A 19,921-nucleotide genomic window follows, 5' to 3' on the forward strand; every position below is an offset into this window, starting at 1 on the left:
TAGGACCTGCTGCGTTAACACATGGCCCCTGATCTTAGCAGCTTAAAGGACAAGGCGTCTTTCTCAATCTGGCTAAATAGCCAGTGCAGTCTAGCAGAGGAACTCTTGTCACGAGGTCCCTCAGGGACTCAGGTTGACACGGGGTCTATCTGGGCATACGTTCCCACCATTACTGCGGAGGACAGAGTAATGTACTACAGTTAAATGCTTCTACCCAGAAACGACACATGGGACCTCCGATCAAAGTAAGTCCCGCGGCATTACCCCTCTCCCCAAAGGGGGCAGGGAAGTACAATGATCCTCTATGTGTGTCCAAAAGGAAGAGAAGCAGAATGTGTGGGCAATCCTCAAGCGAACCCCCCTTACACCGGTGCAGTGAATCCCAGGCCACAAACATACAAGTGACTTTCTAGAAGGCTCCTTAATTTCCTACTTGGTCCGATTCTGCTGAGCGGGTGGAAGATTTCACCTCTGTTGTTCTTGGGGGCTTTCTGCCTGGTCCCTGGACCAGGTCAAGTTTCCTAGCTCTGGTACAGTGTCAGGATGTCAGGGGAAGAGAAGCTTTTGTGCCATTTATTATGGGCTGAATTGTGTCTCCCCCACCCAAAAGTCACACGGTGAAGCCCTAACACCCAACACCTGAGAATGTGATGTATTTGGAGACAAGGCCTTTAAGAGCCGATTAAGTTAAAACAAAGCCATTCAGGCGGGCCCTAATCCATCTGATGGGTGTTCTCATAAGAAGAGGAAATTTGGGCACACAGAGAGACATCAGGGGCACGCCTGCGCAGCGGAAAGGCCATCTGAGGACACAGTGAGCACACCAAGGAGAGGGGCCTCAGGAGAAGCCAAGTCTGCTGGCACCTTGATCCCAGACTTCCAGCCTCCAGAACCGTGAGAAGGAAATGTCTGTCATGTTAGCCACCTGGCCTGCAGTACCTGGCAGGCCACTACACCACTGGTCGCGTGTTTCCAGCCGTTACCACTAAGACCTCCAGTGCTCCTGGCGACAGGGACCTGCTGAGCTCAGAGCTCTGCAGTGTCTGTATCACTTGGGCTCGGAGACCGCTGTGCCCAGAGTCTTCCTCCCGAGGCTCACAAGGGCGCCATCTTATCTGGAGCCCGGCCTCCCCCATGCCTGGTCCTCAACGCTCAGGGACACATAGACCTGACTCCCAAGGGAATCCCCACCTGCTGCCTTCAGTAACCCAAGGCATTTGGGACAAAGTCAGGAGGTCAGCCACCATCTGTGGGCTTCCCTGGGTAAGGAAGGACAAGACCCAACTCCCCCTGACATGAAAGGGAAAAGAAAGCGAAGCTCAAGAAGGAAAAGACACAATTACTATCTCAAAATAGTATCCTATTTCCTGCGAGTGACCTGTTGGTGGTGGGAGGGGGGCTATTTTGATCCTCACATATTGTCATTAGGACCAAGCTTCTGTATACAAGATAGTTTCTTTCTCTCCCATTAAGGAAGCCTGTTGGCAGCAGTCCAGTGCTGGTACAGCATCACCATCACTGGGAACAGGACTTGTTGTTCTGTCTATTTGAGAAGTCCCAAGGCATAGCTTCCCAAAGTCACCTACCTCATCATCCAAGATGGCTGCCAGAGTCGGTCATCACATCAGCATTGTAGGAAGCAGGGGGACAAAAGAGCATACCTCCTAGCTGAGTCAACGCCCATTAAGCAGTCTGTGTTAAAGAAAGTCTCATACTTCTGCTAACATCCACTGACCAAAACTTAGTCACGTGAGTGACTACAAAGGGTCAAGGAATGTCACCTTACACCTGCCTGCTTCACTGAACCACAAAACACCAGGGTGTGGTTACTAAGGAAGGGAAGATTAGATAGCAACCAGTCATCAGATACCCTGAGTCCCTATGAGGAAACTGAAGGTCAGAGAGAAGACGCCACTCGCCCAAGGTCCATACCTCATGAGCAAAGGCAGCAGGGAGGTAGGACTGGAACTTGGGCCACATAGGGTTAATTCCATCGCCATAATGAGGCTTCCAGAATTCCCCACATTCTGGCCACTCTTCAGCATGGTGTTTGTTGCCATCTGGAAAGTGCTCCTAGAAGAACAGGAACAAGCAAGTCTTTTCGGGAAGATTAAAAATTTGAATGGCGCACAGTGTCAATGAGGCTGCACTGGTAGGAGTTAATACTCGTACAGCCTCCTTGAAGAGTGTGCTGGTTCAGATTAGGTTGAACTATAAGAGAAAAATCCAAAGCGGTTTAAACAAAGTAGACATTTTTTTCTCCCTCATATTCAAAAAGCCATCATAAGGGGCACCGGCTGGCTCAGTCGGCTAATCTTCTTTCTGACTTCAGCTCAGGTCGTGATCTCACAGTCCATGGGTTTGAGCCCGCGTTGTCCTCCGTGCTGACAGCTCAGAGACCGGAGCCTGCTTCAGATTCTGTGTCTTCCTCTCTCTCTGTTCCTCCCCCCATGTGTGCCCTGTCTCTCTCTCTCTCTCTTAAAAATATATAAACATTAAAAAATTTTTTTCTAAAAAGGAAGGAAGTCCAAGGCCACCATGGATGCACCAGTGTCAGGACATGGGCTCCTTCTATCTTGTTGCACTTCCGTGAGAGGCTTCCGTTCCCAAGATACTCTGTGATTCAAGATGGCTGCTACAATACCAGCCACTGCAACCACATCCCAGTTAGCAGGAAGGAACAGAGCCTGTTCTCTCTCTAAGGAAGTTGTGTGTATGCTTGCATCCCATTGGCCAGAACGTAGTCACATGGCCACACCTACCTGCAAGGATGGCTGGAAAATGTAGTCTTATTCCAGGAAGCTGTGTATCCAGCTTTTAAAAAAACCAGGGATTCCATTACAAGGGAAGAAAAGGAGGGAAAACCAGGGATTCCATTACAAGGGAAGAAAAGGAGGGGCGCCTGGGTGGCTCAGTCGGTTGAGCATCTGACTTCGGCTCAGGTCATGATCTCGTGGTCCGTGAGTTCTGGCCCCGCGTCGGGCTCTGTGCTAACAGCTCAGAGCCTGGAGCCCGCTTCAGATTCTGTGTCTCCCTCTCTCTCTGCCCCTCCCCCACCCACGCTCTGTCTCTGTGTCTCAGAAATAAACATTAAACAAACATTTTTTTTAAAAACAATGGGAGAAAAGGAGGACATATATTGGAGGACAGCTATTAGTCTCTGCCAGAAGACTGTAAGACTAATTAAAGCTAATTAAGACCACGTGCTCCAGTAGTTCCACTTGCATGAGTTACCAAAAGCATATTTCTAAGGATTTTTGCCACTGTGCTGTCTGTTGTTGCAAAATAGATCAGGAACAAAAGTCCATCCCAAGGGGACTGGTTAAATAAATTGCTATATATCCATAATGTATGCAGCTGCCGGAGGGAAGCAGCTCTTGCATCTGACATGGGATGATCCCAAGATCAGATGTCAGTGAGGAAAAAAATCTACAGAACGTCTACGTTCCCAGAACAGGGGTAATGAATACACACGGGGGCCTCTGGAAGGCAACGAAGCCCCTGGCCTCGGTGGTGCTTCGGGGGGGAAGGGGACAGGGAACCTGAAAGTCAAGGTAGGGAGGAGAGTCAAACTTTGTCGTACACCTCCCTGCACCTCGTTTTTTGAGTGTGTGTGTGTGCGTGTGTGTGTTTTGGCATGTACGTCTATTACCTATTAAAACACAAACTTTAAGATCAGGACAAAAAAAGGGGTAGGCCTCTAGCCTCTTCTCTTCTGTTGGTGCCTCCCTGTTGACACAGCCATTTGATCCGTCACCACACTGAGCAAACCCCGGCTGTGAGTCTGGTATCTCAGCACAGGCGTCCCGGGCTGCAGACACTGAATGCAGCTCTGGGCTGGACTGTCCAGTCCCGCCCGGCCCCCAACGCTTGCCCTGCCTGGGAGGCGCTGCAGGCCTCCTTCCCCCGCCCCCAACAGGCTTCTAGGAAAGCTGCGAGAAGCAACCTCCTGGCAGCCCCAACGGTCCCCGCCCCGGCTGTGCCTTTGCACTTGCCGGTGTCCGGGCCCACGGATGGCCCTCTGGGCCCCCGATCCCGACGAGCGTGCCTCATGGGCCCCCCCCTCCACCAGTGCCCTTGCTGTTCTCCCACGAAAGAGGACTGGCAGGGCAGGCGGGGCCGGGCCTGACCCTCAGCACCCCTGTGGTCCCACTGAGCCTTCCTCCTCCTCTCTGGCACAGGGGATCGCGTAACCGGCAACTCCCTTTTTCTCCGGCTGCCCAAAGTCTCAGGGACAGACTTCAGTACGATGGCAGCAACACGGACACCAGCACCTCTCTCTTATTCACAGGTTGCTTTATTCTGGCCCCTTCTCAGCGTATCCCATCAACTCCCTGCCATCCTACCTTCGGAGCACCTGTTACGTGGCAAGCACTGTTCTAGGGGCTAAAAACAATCCAGTTGTCACTACTGCCCCATAACCGTCTGCCAGCCGTGCACGCTTACTGTTTCCTAACCCTTACAAGAGCCCCTCGAAGACAGGCCTTCTAATCCCCATTTTCCAGATGCCGAACAGGAGCTGGGGGAGGAGGAGCGGCCTGTCCAAGATGGCAGAGCAGAAGGAGCAGAGAAAGGATGGGGCCCGCAGGGCTCATCCTAAACCCCGGGCTCCCCAACAGGGTAGGGAGACAACAGCTCACAGAACCATGATGCTCTTTTCATGTGCGTCTCCTCTGCTCAAAAAGGGGCCTGGGGCAGGGAGCCCTGGGATCCGATTTCCCTCCATGTCCCCAGCAGCCAGCCTGTGCACTGGCCAGTGTTCCTTGGCTGAGTAAACGAAGGGGCCCAGGGCCTCCCAGGGCTGGGGACACAGGACCTGCCAGGACCTCTGTACGTCACGCGTTCTCGCCCCGGCCCCGGCGCTCCGGCAGAACCTCTACAGCTACACCTTCTGCTCCTTTTGTTTTTTATTAAAAAATAGATCAAGAAAATATCCACACTTCAGCCCACCTGCCAGAGTGGGCTCTGAAGAGGCCAAAGTGCCACGGGGAGGGGACTTTGGAAGGGACAAGGAAGGCCAGACCGGTCCCGGGTGCGCAGGCTTTGGAGAAAGGAGACGCCCTCAGCAGGCCCTGGGAGATCAGAGTCTGGGCCGTGTCGCTGAGCAGGGTGAGGGCAGGTGCAAGGGGAAGGCGGCCCCCAGCTAGAGCAGAGGTGGCCACAGGCAATGCAGAGGGCAGGACAGGGCCTGCACGGGGCTGCCGCCCACAGAAGGTCCTGCGACCTCGTCCTCCTCCACCAGGGGCTTTGCACGCCCTGGCCTTCTCTCCAGTCTGCCCTCCGCAGGCCCCAGCAGGCCTTCCTGCCAGGGTGGCCACACTCAGGCGTTGATAGCCTTCCAGCGCTCACTGTCTGTGCTGTTGATGCTGCCAGTGTGGCAGGGCATGGAGGCGATGTCGTCCAGGTAGGCCACCCCTCCGGCCGAGTCGAACTGTGTACTCGCGGCCCCTGCTGCCTCCGGTCCCTCTCGCCGGGCCACCGCGTAAGGCTGGGGCAGGTGCACGTCTGGTTCCTCAGTCTCGTCCACTTGGCATTTGTAGGAGAAGAGGATCTTGGGCTCCGAGCTGGTGGAGAAGACAGAGAGACAGGGAAGCTCCACCGGAGGGTCGAGAAAGGCTTCCTTTTCTGGGCAATAAGGCCTTCGGGCAGGGAATGAAACACACGAATGGCTGCCTAACCGCCACCATGGGAGGTCCCCAAGGCTTGGACTCTGGAGTCCAATGGGACTTGTTTTAAAACTCAGCCCGTATGTGAGCTTGGGCAAGGACTTCTGCGCCTGTTTCTGTACAACTCTGAGCTCAAGAGGGTAAATGGAGGTAAATTCCGGCCCCGAGGTGCTCCGCAAACACCAGCTGTGACCTCCACCCTTGCAGCTTTGTGACCTCTCACTTTGCATTTACTGGTCCCTCCAGCATCGAGATAAAACTGATGGGGAAGCACTGCACCCGATTTGCAAAAAGGAGCCTGAGGCCAGGGAGATAAATACACATGCAAGGTCCCACACGGATCAGGGTTGGGCTGGGGTCCAATCCAGCCCCTCTTACCCCACCTCTGATGCCCCCACTTCCTCAAACCCAGCAGGTGGGGGAGGGTGCGGCGGGTGGGGGTGGGGGGCAAAACGCCAGCACTCCTGCCACAATAGAGGCCCAGGGTCCAAGCCTCCATCCCATGTGTCCTTAGCATCCTGTCTCCCTGCCACGTGCACCAAAGTGCACCCACCCTACGCTGCACTACAGGCCGGCTTCCCCCAGCCCTGTTCGTCTCCCTAGCCACTCCCAGCTTGAATCCGTCTCCCTAGCCACTCCCAGCTTGAATCCGGGAGCATGGTGACTTGTGTCTCCTTTGTCCCCTGCAGTGTCTGGCGGCTGCAGAGGTGCGGGACACGGAGTAGGTATTCAGTGAATGCTTGCTGAAAGAATGAGCTAATCTACCATAGAACAAAAAGCAGCAAGTGTAGAACAGCGCAGAGCTACTCTCCTGCGGGGAAAGTGTGTATGTCTGTATGTGTTGTATATATAACGTGTAACGTGTATGCATATATAATGTACGAATGTGTATGCGTGTGTGTAAGCACGTGTAGGAATATACATACACCCTTCATCAGCATCGCCTTCCTGGTATAGCCTGCGCCGGGCCGAGGGACGCTCAGGACCGCGCAGCTGCGGATGCGCAGGCACAGAAAGCTGGAGGCGCAGTTCCGCCGGCAGCCACGAGGCGGAGCTCACGGCCCTCAAACCACCAGAGGCGGGGTGGCTAGCAGGCAGGCCACCGCCTACCCCTCGGGGCCCACACCCCTTGCCCACACCCCCCCCCCCCCCACACACACCCCACCCCCCCCACCCCCGGTGGGAAGACTCACCCAAAGAAGCCCCGGAGGAAGGCCACGTAGATGAGGGGCGCAAAGAAGCTGAAGTAGAGAAATGTGGTGGCATCTACACAGCTGGGGGGCAGGAGGAAAGGGTCAGGGAGGGGCCTCCTCTGGGTGGGGCCTCGGCTTGGCCTCCCCCTGCCCGCCACCCCCACAGCCGGGCCAGTAGACACCCTGAACCCCGCCCCACCTACCAGAGCCCCTCGATGATGTCGGCGCAGAGCAGCGCGCTTCCCAGCCCCTGCAGCAGGTTGAGCAGCGCCAGGATGCCCGCATACACGTAGAAGCTCCTCCGTGCTGGGGGGTTGGGGACCGTAAGGTCCTGCCCTTGCCTCCACCCTCCATTCCCAGCGTGTCACCGGAGACCCCTCTGGGCCCCCAGGAGGACTCCCTCCCTGGCACCCACGGCTCTCCCGGAAAAGAGTCAACGCCCCACCCCCCAGGGACCCAGCCCTATCCCAGAGCCACCCACCAGCTGCTTACAAGGCAGGGAGATGCGCTCCTTCAGCGGGGTCTTGGGGAGCACGACCACCAGAGAGTAGACCTGTGGTGACAGAGCAGGGCTGAGAAGGATGCTGGGGACACCAGTACCAAGGCATCCAGTCTCATGCTCTGAGGCTCCTCGGGGCCACCCCCAAGGTGCCCAGAAGGGGGGAGGGCACCCTCGGCCTCACCAGGAAGAAGAAGCAGGAGCTGACCAGCCAGAACTGGCGGCCCCCATGCCCATAGATGTTGAAGTCCTCAGCCGACAGGTGGGCATCAGGGTACAGGATCTCCAGCGTCCCCTGCAGGGGCAGGTGGGGGAGGGTCTCAGTCTCCTGCCCACCTGGAAAGCCCCCTCCCTGGGAGCTCCCTCATACAAAGCACCCAGATCTCTCCACCACCCCAAGCCCAGCTCCCCAGCTTGGCCATCAGAGATCCCCACTCCAGACTGCTCTCTGGCCTCGCCCTGCCCCCTGCCCGCCTCACTCCACCACCCAGAATAGGCCCAGCCATGGGGCAGGGGACAGAACTGGGCAAGAGGCAGCCCCCACCAGATCTAAGGAAGGAGTGTCTAGATGGACAGCTCTCAGGGTGGTCTGCAAACCCGTATTTTCCCTACCTGGGCTGCTTCTTAAAACAGCAAGTTATGGGCCTCCTCCCTGCCCCCACCCCAACCTATTGGATTAGAATGGCGGCGGGGGGGGGGGGGGGTAAAACCTGCCTTGTTAACAAGCACCCCAAGTGATTCCTGGGGCGCATTTAAAGTTTGAGAACACTGCACCTGATAAACATTCAAACCCTGGCCCAGAATCAGGAAGCAGTGGATGTGCGGCCCTCAGTGACCCCCTGGTCTCCTCCAGGGAGCCCTCATTGCTGCACCTGCCCCACCTCCCCTCTTACCTGGGTGACAGAGTAGGCCAGGGACAGCACTGTGGTGATGGCCAGCACCCGCTTGATGCTTGACTTGCTCTCCAGGTGACCTGGAAGAAACATGCTGGTCGGTCAGGGGGAGCCAGCCAGGTGGCCGTGGTGGGGTCGGTGCCCGCTAGGGAGGGACAGGGAGAGCACTGGCCCCAGCCGCACACGCACCAAAGGCAAGGCCCAGGATGACCACACTCAGCTCGATGGCCAACAGGAAGAAGCGGGTAATCTCCCACAGGATCTGGACACAGAGTGGGCAGACTGTCAGCCTGGGGGGCCCAGTCACCCCTCTCCCCAGTGCCCAACATCCCCCCACCCTTGTCAGCAGGCCCGGCCCCACCTTATCAGCAACGGTGGCAGCGTCCGAGGTGCTGACCGTCATGGACACCACGGCCCGGGCAATGCCCACCAGCGCCACTACGAACACCTGGTGGGCGAAAGCGGGGATGCCATTAAGGGGTCAGGGAACGAGGTGTCTGGGAACAGCGGGACTGCAAACCCACACCCCGCCTCTGCAGGAGCCTCTGATTCTTCGAGAACAGAAGGATTCTACGCTAAGGGTCAGGGGTGGGATGCAGGGGGGTGGCGAGATCCTCCGCTGCTGGTGACAGTTCCCTCTCCGGCCTCAGTTTCCTGGCTACACTGGCAGCCTGAGAATGGTGACATTCTTAGGGGTGACATGGTGCGTCCCCGCTGCCTCCTGCCTCTGTGACCTCAGGCCAGGAAGTGCACCTCCGTGCCTCAGTTTCCTTATCTATGAAATGGGGTAAAACTAGCATGCACTGCATTTGATGGCTGGCAGGGGCAAATGGGTAAGTACATGTAGCAGAAGCATGCGTGGCACCCAGTGAAGGCGAGGTGCACGTCGGGCGCTAGCACTGTCATATTAGCGGTTTTATTTCCAAGATGCGGGGGATGGGAGGGTGCAGGGAAGAGACATCAAAGACCCTGGGGAGGGCTACTGCACCGGCAGGCGGTGCAAAAGTGCCTGGATTTTGTCACCCCGGTGTCCGCTCGCTTCTTCTGGCAACAGCCTCCTCCCTCTCCCTGCCGCTCGCATGGTTTGGGGGGCTGACCCCACCATGCCTGGCTTCAGGGGCTGGCCTGTAGCACAGGGCTGGGCATTCAGCCTATGGCATTCCCTGATTTGGGGATGGCAGGGGATCCCAAGGGAGTCTAGTGAAAGGCACACCCAGGACAGCAGGTGCAGCCACTACGAAAGGAAGCTGAGGAGCGCGCCAGCCTGGAGTTGCCGGGCTGTCTGACTCCAGGAGGGCAAGACTGCTAGAGGCAAGGCCAACAGAGAGACCCAAGCTGACAGGGAGACAGAGACTGTGCCCCCACGACATTGCCGAGCCCCTGAATCCAGCCATGCTTGAAGCCCTGGGACTTGTCAGATTCTCAGTCAATATGTTCCCTCCAGCTTCTATGAATCTAACTTTGGTTTTCTGGGATACATATGAAGGGGAGAGTCCAGGTACAGGGCCGCCTGAGTGGCCCCGTCAGTTAAGCATCAGAATCATGGTTTTAGCTCAGGTCATGATCTCGCGGTTTGTGGGTTTGAGTCCCAAGCCTGGCTCTGTGCTGACAGAGGAGCCTGCTTGGGATTCTCTCTCCCTTTCTCTCTGCCCCTCCTCACTTCCTGCCATGTGCGTGTTCTCTCTTTCTCAAAATAAACAAATGTAAGAAAAAGAAGAATCCAGACACACACAACAGTCTGTCCTCTGTGCCACAAAAACCGTGTCAGCCTCCTGGGGAGGCTGACCCCAAGATCACAGGAGCGCCCCAGGGTAAAGCAGACCCAGTGCACATGATGTGAGAAGGAGGGCACTGAGGCACAGAGAGGCCAAGCCACCAGTCCAAGGTCATTCAGCACAGCTGGGGTCCGGAGATAGCCTGAGTCAACCCTCACCGCTGTCTCCTGAGCTTTCTAGAACAGAGTCCCCAGGAATAAGAGGGCAGTGCTGAGTCCCCTGTCCCTGCGTTGTGTTCCTGGGCATTGGCCTTGGGTCGCTTCTCCCTGCCTGCTCCCCCAGAGAGGGCATCGGTAAGTGATGCTTTAAATAAATGCTTTATCTGTGGAATAAATACTCATCTCTGTAATGAGTCAGAGAGGCAGCGGAAGACAGAAGAGAGCAGGCTTCAACACCCACCACTGCCTCACAGAGGAGGGGGCTCCAGTCAGCAAGCGACCTCTGGGGCCTCCACCAACGGCCTCCAGGGTTCCACACAGCCTCCCCTGACCCTGCCTGCCTGCTGACAACTTCCCTGCCTGGGAAGCTCTGAGCCAGGCCACAAAGAGGGGGACCAGAGAGCCATTCAGCTCTCAGGCAGTGGTAGCTAAGAGGCAGAGAGAGGGGAGGATTCCAGTCAGTCAGGCCTGAGCTCTGAAGGATGCAGCTGGATGGCTCCGCACCTGGAACCCTCACCTGGAAGCCACACCTTGGGCCCACCTTCTCAACCACAGCCCTGCTACCTCTCCCGAGGAGGCCCACACCAAGAGCACTGACTGAGGAGAATTCAGGTTTGCCCAACAGGCAGGAAGAGGTTCCAAAGAGGTCTCAAAGAGTGTGTGGATGGCTGGATGGACAGACAGACAGATGGGGGTGGCCGTGGACATTTTCCCCCCCAGCCAGTATCTATTCCCCTTCCCTCTACTACTGATTCCCCACTTTTCTTTCAGGGACCATCACCCTCTTCAGTCCACATAGTCTGGCTGAGTTGACCCCACACCCCAGCGCCAAAGTGCCCCTTTCCCTGCTAGTCACAGTGATTGGCTCAGGGACAAACAGGGACCCAAGGTGGGCCGGTCAGAGGGAATTTCAGGTCCATACTCGCACCGCCAGTAAAGAAGTCCTCTTCCGCTGGCATTGGCAGGGAGGCAGGATGTTAGCTCACGGCTGCTCTTGGCTATCTCTGACACCAGGCAGGGAGAGCTCATCTGAGATAAGGCCAGAGGAGGGCAGAGATGCAGAGAAACAGAGTCCTGATGACACCCGTTATTCCTCTGGATCCAGCCTCATCTGAAGCTGGATTTCATTACAGAGGCAGTTGAGAATTCCCTTTGGCACTTATGCCAGTTGGAGTTGGACTGAACTCACCAGGATATAGAAGGTGATAAAAATGGGGCTGGAGGTGACGCGGATCTTGGCCCGAGCGAACGGAAGCTTCCAAAGCAGGAAGATGAAGAAAAGCACATTGGGGACGAGCAGCAAGACGTCCCAGTACCGGACCCTAGCAGACGGGTGAGAAGCCAGCTGACTGGCAAGGCTCTGTCTGCACCCATCCCCCTCCGCAGCCCGTCATGCACACGCACACACCCCCGCACACACGGGGGAAACCCACTCACACGCAGCCAGTCGGCCCAGCAGGGCCACAGCTGCCTCACCTGGAGGTGCCAATATCCTCATAGAGCAGCAGCAGACAGCGATGTGGCACGCTGATGTTGGGTGCCACGGGCGGGGGCGGGGCTGTGCTCCCGTTGGCCCGAAACACCTCCTCCAGGGCGTCCATCCCGCCAGCAGCTGGCCCTGCGGGAGCGAGAGCCCCAGCGTGGCTGCGTGGCCCCAGGTCTCTGGTCTCAGGTTCCCAGTGGAACCCAAGAGGGCCGCCTACAGTGGGCCTGCGGACAGCTCCCCCACCCAGCAGGGGGAGGGCGGGCTGTGGCTCCTGCACGTGCCACAGCACAACCCCCAGACAGGGGCCCGGTGACCCCAACAGTAAATGCCACCCCACTGATGGAGCCTTACCGTGAGCCTGGCACAGCAGCGCAAGCTACTCGGCACGACCTCAGTTCATCCCCCCAGTCCCGGGGGCCCCGGGGACAGACAGAGAACAGAGGGGTTAGGAGCCAGAGTTCTTGGCCCCTCTGTGCCTGCTTCGTCCTGCCCTTGCAACGCGGTAATGACCGACGGCATCCACCCCATGAGGCTAAGTGGTGCCAGGCACCTCCTACGACCCACACACGTGCAGTCCCCAGAGTCCGTGAGCTGCACTTCCTCCCTGCACGCAGATGCAGAGCCAACTTCGAGGCAATCACATGGCCACCAGGCGCCAGAGTGGGGCATCAGGCACACCTCAGGTGGCCCACGGCTCTCATCAGCCTCTGCTGCCACCCTGGAAAGGCAGACGCAAATCTGGGGGGACGTGCACTGTGCCTGGAAGCTGCACAGGTGTCCAAGTGGAGAAGGGAGGGAAGGAGATGTCCTGCAGAGGGTGCTGTGTCTGCAAAGGCAGGAACGGGGGGGGGGGGGGGGGGGCTGCTGTAGAGTCGGCAGGTGGGCCCGCAGACAAGCGTCTCCCAATGACAGCTTAAGACCCCAGCCTGGAGGTGCCTGGGTGGCTCTGTCGGTTGAGGTCGGACTGCAGCTCAGGTCATAATTTCATAGTTCTTGAGTTTGAGCCCTGCATCGGGCTCGCTGCTGTCAGTGCAGAGCCTGCTTTGGATCCTCTGGCTCCCTCTCTCTTTTCCCCTCCCCTGCTCGTGCTCTCTCTCTCTCTCTTTTTCCCTCAAAAATGAATAAATAGGTAAAAACAAACATTAAAAAAAAGAAGAAGAAGAAAAGAAAAAGAGTCCAGCCGGTGGCCGGGAACCCTGGGAACTGCCTTGGACAAAGCAGGCTCCCAGGTCACTGGGCTCTCAGGGACAGGAGCAGAGGGGCTGGGCCCACACTGTTGGCAGCAGGGATTTCCTCAGGGAGCTCAGGGGGCCCAGGGCATGTGAGCGAGGTGTGTGTGGCCCGGGCACCAGGACGTATTCACACAGATGCCAGCATGAAAACGAATACTTGAACACACAGGGCCTGATGGCCTGGCGTCTCCACTTCTGGGTACATTTATAATAGCCCCAGGCTAGCAACAGCCCAAATGCCCACCATCGGCAGCAGGCACACATATATGGCGGCGTCGGTATAAGCAGCAGAACAGAAAGAGAAACTACTGTTACCAGCAGTAACACGAAAGGGCCTCACAGATACGGTGCTGAGCAGAGCCAGCCACGAGAGTGGATATGCTGCTGCCTGACCCCGTGCAAAGATCTAGGCGAGGGTCACCTCTGCGGAGGACGGAGGGCGTAGGGGTGGGGGGAGGAACACCAGCTTCCGGCGCTTGATCTGGGGGGGGGGGGGGGGAGGGCGGGTACACAGGCGTGTTCACCCTGTCAGAATCCACTGAGTCGCATCTAGGATCTGTGTGCTTTTCTGCACGGGTTACACGTCAGTAAGTTTTAAAAAATTAGGAAGACGCGTTCTGTTTACACCCCGAGAGTACAGATCTCACACTCAGCCAGGGGCAGCCCAGGACGCTCAGCGCCCAGTTAGCAAGGATCGGTGGCCCCTGAACGACGGGCCGAAGGCGAGGGCTGGAGGGGATACAGGGACATCCCTGCTACCTATCCAGGCCATGAAACGGGAGCACTGCCTCTGGCTGAAAGGGAGAGGAGACTGAGGCAGGTGGGCTGAGACCATCCTCTCTCCAACAGGCCACTCACTGCCTGTGGATCACATCCCCATTGGCAACTCAAGGCCAAACCAACAGGGCAAACATATGCCCGACACACAGTAGGTCCAAAGAAAGGGTGCGTTCTTCGTGCATTTTCCGCCCACAGCAGCAGCACCTACCACGAGCCAGGGAGGAATCTGGGTGTTGGGCCACACTTCCCCTTTGTTCTAGGAGGGGAGGCAGCCAGCCAGCATGAAAACTGCGTTACATAGCAAACTTCTAGAGATAAAGGCTCAGAGAAGAAAACGGAGGAGTGGAATGGAACAACGGGTAACACAGTAGAGACTACCAGGGTCCCCAGCATCCACCCTTCCCTTTAGCACTGGAGCCCATAGCTCACACAAGGCTGCCCAGAACAATGGCTATTTTCTAAGCTTCCCTTGCCACTGGCTATGGCCCCATGACCAACTTGTATCCAATTGTAAGTGAACAGTTAATTTAATGAGTTTGTCAATTTCAGGCCATGCACTTCTCCTTTCCCACTGCCTGGAATAGGGATGTGGTGGCAGGAGCAACAGCAGCCATCTTACACCACGAGACAGAAGCCATGGCTTGAGGAGAGAGCAGTAAGAAAAAGCATCTGGGTCCCACACCCAATAGGCCTCCACGCATATCCTGGACGGCTTGCACGCAGACTGTCATGCAACATGCAGGAGTAATCTTCTATCTTGTTGTCTTGACCTTTGTTTCAACAGCTAAGGCAGAATCCCAATGAATATAAAGAGGTGCTGCTTTGGACTGGGTCGTCAGACAACCCAGTGCCTTCTGCACTAGATCTAACTAATCGAGAAGCAGGCAGACTTGGAAAAATCTGGACAAAGAGCATATCTGCGAGAGAACAATGAATGGAAACGCCGTGAGATACAAACAGGCTTGGCCTGTTCAAAGGGCAAAAAGCAGGCCAGTGTGGCTGGAGGTGATCAGAAAGGCTGGCAGGGCCAGGTCACTGGGGGCCATATGACCACATGCAATGCGATTTCATTCTAAATGCAATGAGAAGCGTGTCACGAAGGCAGGGGACGAGATCCCCTTTCCACTCAGGCTGCCGTGGAAAACGGACTGGAGCAGGGGCAAAGGGGAGCCCCTGTACCAGTGCAGGCAGGAGGGCGTGGCTGCAGTGGGGGTGGAGTGGAGGAATTTGGGATACCTTCAGGAGGGTTGGCCCACCTGACCTCCCCACGGACACACGGAGGGAACGAGGGAAGACAGGAAGGATGTGGTGGCTTCTGGCCTGAGCCACTGGATATTTTGCAATGGCAAGGCCAGTGCTGTTAATGTGGCCCCACCAAACACTGCTCCCTTGTCCCTAGCTGACAAAGTGCTGTTCTCGTCCAGGCCCCCTCCATGATGCCCTGCTGAACAGGCAGGGACCCCTCTCCCAGGCCACAAGCTGAACTAATTACTATTGGCCAGTGGCTTTGGGGTCGGGGCAGTGTGGAACAGGACCAGGCACTTGGGCCGTGTGCAGGGGTGCTCCAGTTTGACACAGGGACTGCGGGGGCAGGGTGCTATGATGTTTTTATAGACAGGGGCCAAGGCTGCCAATGTCCCTCAACATGGGGGACGGTCCACCAAATGGATAATCGTCCTCGCCTTTGCCAACAGTGCCCCGAAGGCAGGCTCTGGTCAAAGTCAAGAACGGTGTTCTCTTTGCTGGTGGCCAGTTCAGGCCAGGGCACGTGATGCCACACGGGGGAAGTCTCCCAAGAAACGTTTTCCTTCCTGAGCACCCGATACTTTGAAGGAGGAAAGCCCCTTGTTTGCACCTGCATGTGGCTGTTGAGGGTATGACGTCTGAACTGCAGCCGTGCTGAACACGGGGAGGTTACTGCTGGCAGGGGGTGTGCCGGCCCCCTCAAGACTTCTCGTGACCTGAGATGCTGACTTTTAAGTGACCAGAGTTGAAGGAGAGAGATTCTGCAGCCCCCTCCGCCCCACTCACCACTCCCTGTGGAGCAAAGTGTCAAACAGCCCCAGGAGGGGCAGGTCTGGGAGAGCAGGCCAAGCTCCCAGCAGCCGCCGGGAAGCTGAGAGTTCCTTGTGAAGGGATGGGGATCCCAGTCCCCAGTGGGGATGAACAGGGCTAAGGAGCAGGAGAGCCGGATAGAGAGTCTGAAGGGGGAAGTGTCACTTGGTTTTGCCTGTCCAGCGTCCCAATTTCCTGAGGGGGAGCCTCACCTTCCCCAGTCTCTGCCCATGAAGTTTGGGTACAGCGGACTGTACCACAGCTCCAAGGAACGAGCATGGGATCTAAGCCCAGCCAGTCGGGATGCTCCCCTGCCCCGACCAATGAGAATCAGCCCTGAGACTTTTGCTATAGTTGTTTGGAACAGATGGGCTTTCTGCTAAAAGCAGTACGCCAGGGCTGTCCCACTTTGACCCTGCACATGGATACCCACCTGAGAATAAAGCCAACTTCGAGGAATATAGAGCCGAGAGACAGATGGAAATACATCCCGGAGACAGAACAACCTCATTGGAGCCCCTGGATCTGGCCACACCTAAAGTTCATCCTACCCCTGGACTTTCTTTTGCGTTTTAAATCCCACAAATTCCTTTCTCTGCTTAGGTCTGGTGGAGTCTGATTTCTCTCCTGTACTACTGAAAAACTTCCGGCTAACACACAGTATGGAGTTGGGCAGATCCGGGTTGCACTTCTGGCCCTGCCGTGTACTTGCTCCGTGACCCTGCGTGAGTCGTTTCTCCTCTCTGAGTGTCACGGGGACAATAACACTTACCCGACAGAGGTGCTGAGGATCAGACAACGACAGAGAAGCAAAGGTCTACAAAAGGTAACATAAAGGTAATTGTTGCTTTCTGCCCCCTCCACCCCCAGAGGAGGGCTTGGGGTGTAGAGGAAAGAAGGATTTGGTTCCAAGTCCAAGGGCCCCTTTGCAAGCACTGCTGGCTGTGGGGTGATGAAGGAGAATAACATCGACTGCTCCCCACCAGTGCCCCTGCTGACTCTGCTACGACAGCACAGCACACTCGCTGAGCCCTCCCAGCCCTACAAGGGAAGTACTTCTGTTACCCCCACCGTACAAAGCTCAGGGCCAGCGAGCCGCACGCGACGTAATCTGTCTCCAGTGCCCAGGCCCTCAAGTGGCAACTTGCCAAGGGCCCCTCTCCAGGCATTGATCTCTCCACCTGTAGATGAAAGGCTTCATCTAGAGCTGTGCTTCTCAGACCTGAGCACTGTGCACAGGCAGGTTCTGATCCGCAGGCCCGGGGCCCGGCTGACAGTCCTCAACGCCAACCCCTGCGGCCCTGCTGGTCAGAGAACCACAGCTGGGTCATGAGGCTGTTGGCCACACCAGAATTGCCACTATGGGTCAAAGCTTACAAACCAACTGAGGCAATGATAAAAAATGAAACAACCACGCACACTACCTGGAGACAGAGGACTTTACGTGTGGTGACACACTTAACTACCACAGCAGCCCCTAAATGAGAGGGAACTACTTTGTACCCATTGTACAGAGGGGGAAAGGAGAGGCACAGAGGGGTGAGTCACTGGCTCTACACTCTCCTCCCCCCACCGTGGGTGAGCTCCTGGCCCCAGAGGTAGAAGTCTGGGTGGTGACAGACAAGGAAGGGGACTGCAGGCTCACGAAATGGGGGACAGCGGGACAGGAGACGGTGGGAAGGCCGGCTGAGGGCAGGGGGCAGTAGGGGTGGAGCCCAGACTAGAGAGGGGAATTCTCAGAGGACTTTCTGGGATGCTTGAGTAGCCTAAGGCAACCCCAAGCCTCTCAGGCCCAGGGAAACTGGGACAGACTTGTCTTCCACCTGGGAGGGACTTTCCTGACCTTGTTAACATTCTAGAGGCCATCTTCCCGCTCACCACTTGGGCCTCCAGTTCCGTCCCTTCCTCTGTGGCCAGCCTATGGGGCAGGATGCCAGGCTGGCTCCAGTCATGCAGTGCCAGACCTGCTATGAGCCCCTGGATGGGATTTTCCCTTCTCTGGGCCTCAGCTTTCCCATCTGTGCATTGGGATTGACCAGGGCTGGATGGAAAACTCTAGGGAAGGCAGAGAGCCCCGAGCGTAAGAGAGAGGCTATGCCTCATAGTTGCTGTCATGCCCCTCGGGGCTTCTGACCCCTAGCAGATTGCTGAGCTTCTAAACCCTAGAACCAAAACAAAATGAGAAGGCTCCAGAGGACAGACGCCAACCCCTTATCTTTCATCCTTGGGGGTGGGGAGGTGGACACTGTCTGAGACACACTGCCAGCAGCCCAGGCAGGAGCCCCCGGGAGGATGGGAAGCCCTGGGCCCCTTCCCTCATCTGTCAAAGCCCAATCTGATCTGACCCCTGCCTTCTGCTCTGCCTCATTCCCTTCCATTCTCTAGCCCCTGGCTTCCACCTTGTTCTCTAAGCTGTTAAGCGTCCTCCTACCTCAGGGCCTTGGTGCTTGCTCCTCTCCTGCATCATCTCCTCACGTGGCCCATTTCCTCAGGGCGCTCCTTAACCATCTCTCACGGCTGGCCCACCCGGTGTTTTCTTTACAGCACTTCATTTGAAGTGGCCCAGCTGCGTGTTTATGTGTTTACTGGCTGCCCATCCCAGGCGCGCTCATGACCCAATCCCCTGGAATAGCGCCTGGCACAGAATTAAGTTCTCACCAAAATGTTACAATGTGGACAGATGAATCTCCAGCAGAGTGCGGCCAAGCCCTTCTGGGGAGCTGGAGAAGGATCGCCTGGGAGGACCCCACAGCCTCATCCCCACTACAGAGGCAGAAGGCAAAATCGCTCTCCACCCTCCATTCCCCCGATCCCGTGGAAGCTGTCTCTGAGCCTCCCAGACAGTCCTTGATGCAACAGCAGCCTGGCCTTATAAACAACACCTCCTGCTGTGGAAGCAGGTCCTGTCACGCTGTTTGTAGGTGGGGACACAGGCCCAGATGCGGGGCCACTTGGCCTAGATCTCCTCCTACACAGCCTCAAGCCCCAGGGTCCACCAGCCCTGTTCGATGGCCAGCCCGGGGCCTGTGCAGCCCTGTGTGTGCTCATTCCCCCTCGCAGAGGGCTCAGCCGCCCCATCCCATCTACGGGCCTCCCAGTTACCCGCCTCTTCCCGTGAGTCCTCACCCAGGGGCCCCTGGCCCTCTGAAACTTCCCCAAGGGGGTCCTCTGAGAGTGTGCCGTGAGCGGGAAGGGGTCATTCCGAAAGGAAGGAACGGCGACAGGTGGGCCCCAGGTCCAGCTGTGGGGATGAGGGTGGGTGTCCCGATCAGCTCCCCGCTCTCCCGCAACTGTCGCGGGGAGTCACTATGGGCACCCGGGCTCTGGGAGCTCCCTGACAGAGAGGGACTGTAGGTGCGGCGGAGGCCGGGAGGCGTCCCTGGAGCGCCGGCCCCAGGCGCGGCAGAGGGAGGGGGGCACCTAGCCCCGCGGCAGGGCTTCCGGACGCGCAGCTATGGGGCTCCCCGTCCAGGTGTGGCGGGAAAGGGGAGAGGATCCCCTCCTTACCTGAGGGTCCCGGGCCGTGCTCAGCCCCCGCCGCCCGGGCCGCTCATCCACCACCGCAGGGTGCGCAGACCCGGCCAGGCCCCGGGACTCCGGCCTCCAGCGCCCCTGGCAGGCAGCAAGGCCAGGGAACGTCGCGCAAGAGCCGGGGACAGCCGGCTCCGCGAAAATGGGGAATCGGCGGGAAAGGGGAAACACGGTCAGCGCGCCGGGCCCACCGGTCCCCAAGACACCACGCTGCCCTTCCCGGCAGCGGTGACCAGAAGGCAGGCGCGTCCTTTTCGTTCAGCCAAAACTGCAAAAACACCCACAGCCCCTACTTATAGCCCTCAGGCCCGCCCCCAGCCCCCAGAAGCCTATAGAAATGGAGTTACATCAAAAAGAAGGCGCAAGCCGCGGAAGAAGCCAATCAGATCCCTAAGAGGCGGGGCGACCCGCTGACCTCTTAAAGAGACAGCAAGAGGGCATTGCGGGGGAGGGAAGCAGCTTTGGGGTAGGGAAGCTGCTACGTATCTCACCCTGAAGGCTGCCAGGATCGCGGACCCGAGAACTGAGGACGCTGCCCCCCTTTGGCCCCTGCTCCTGCCCCAGCTGTCAGCAGCTGTCAACAGACCCGCTCGCTCCAGCCAGTGCTCCTCCTCTGGGGCCCGGACGCGGCCGGACCGTCCAGGGAGGAGCCT

General features: G+C 57.4%; 1 protein-coding gene across 2 annotated transcripts; it reads right to left on the reverse strand.

The window, feature by feature from the left end:
- Positions 1-4,889: 4,889 nt before the first annotated feature.
- Positions 4,890-19,892, reverse strand: TPRA1 (transmembrane protein adipocyte associated 1). 2 transcript variants are annotated; one of them, XM_058725772.1, is made up of 12 exons: positions 19,760-19,874; positions 19,245-19,536; positions 11,661-11,802; positions 11,374-11,506; positions 8,613-8,699; positions 8,441-8,513; positions 8,252-8,331; positions 7,543-7,653; positions 7,352-7,412; positions 7,063-7,165; positions 6,860-6,940; positions 4,890-5,564 (listed from the first exon to the last, which is right to left on the reverse strand). In XM_058725772.1, exons 3-12 carry the CDS (start codon positions 11,783-11,785, stop codon positions 5,321-5,323), a joined length of 1,098 nt encoding a protein of 365 aa, XP_058581755.1. In that variant the 5' UTR covers positions 11,786-11,802; positions 19,245-19,536; positions 19,760-19,874; the 3' UTR covers positions 4,890-5,320. The 2 variants fall into 2 exon arrangements, with proteins under 2 accessions (XP_058581755.1, XP_058581756.1); XM_058725773.1 differs by lacking the exon at positions 19,245-19,536 and having other exon boundaries at positions 19,760-19,892.
- Positions 19,893-19,921: the final 29 nt, after the last annotated feature.

The sequence above is a fragment of the Neofelis nebulosa genome, chromosome 4, assembly GCF_028018385.1.
Source record: "Neofelis nebulosa isolate mNeoNeb1 chromosome 4, mNeoNeb1.pri, whole genome shotgun sequence".
Taxonomy (NCBI): Eukaryota; Metazoa; Chordata; class Mammalia; order Carnivora; family Felidae; genus Neofelis; species Neofelis nebulosa.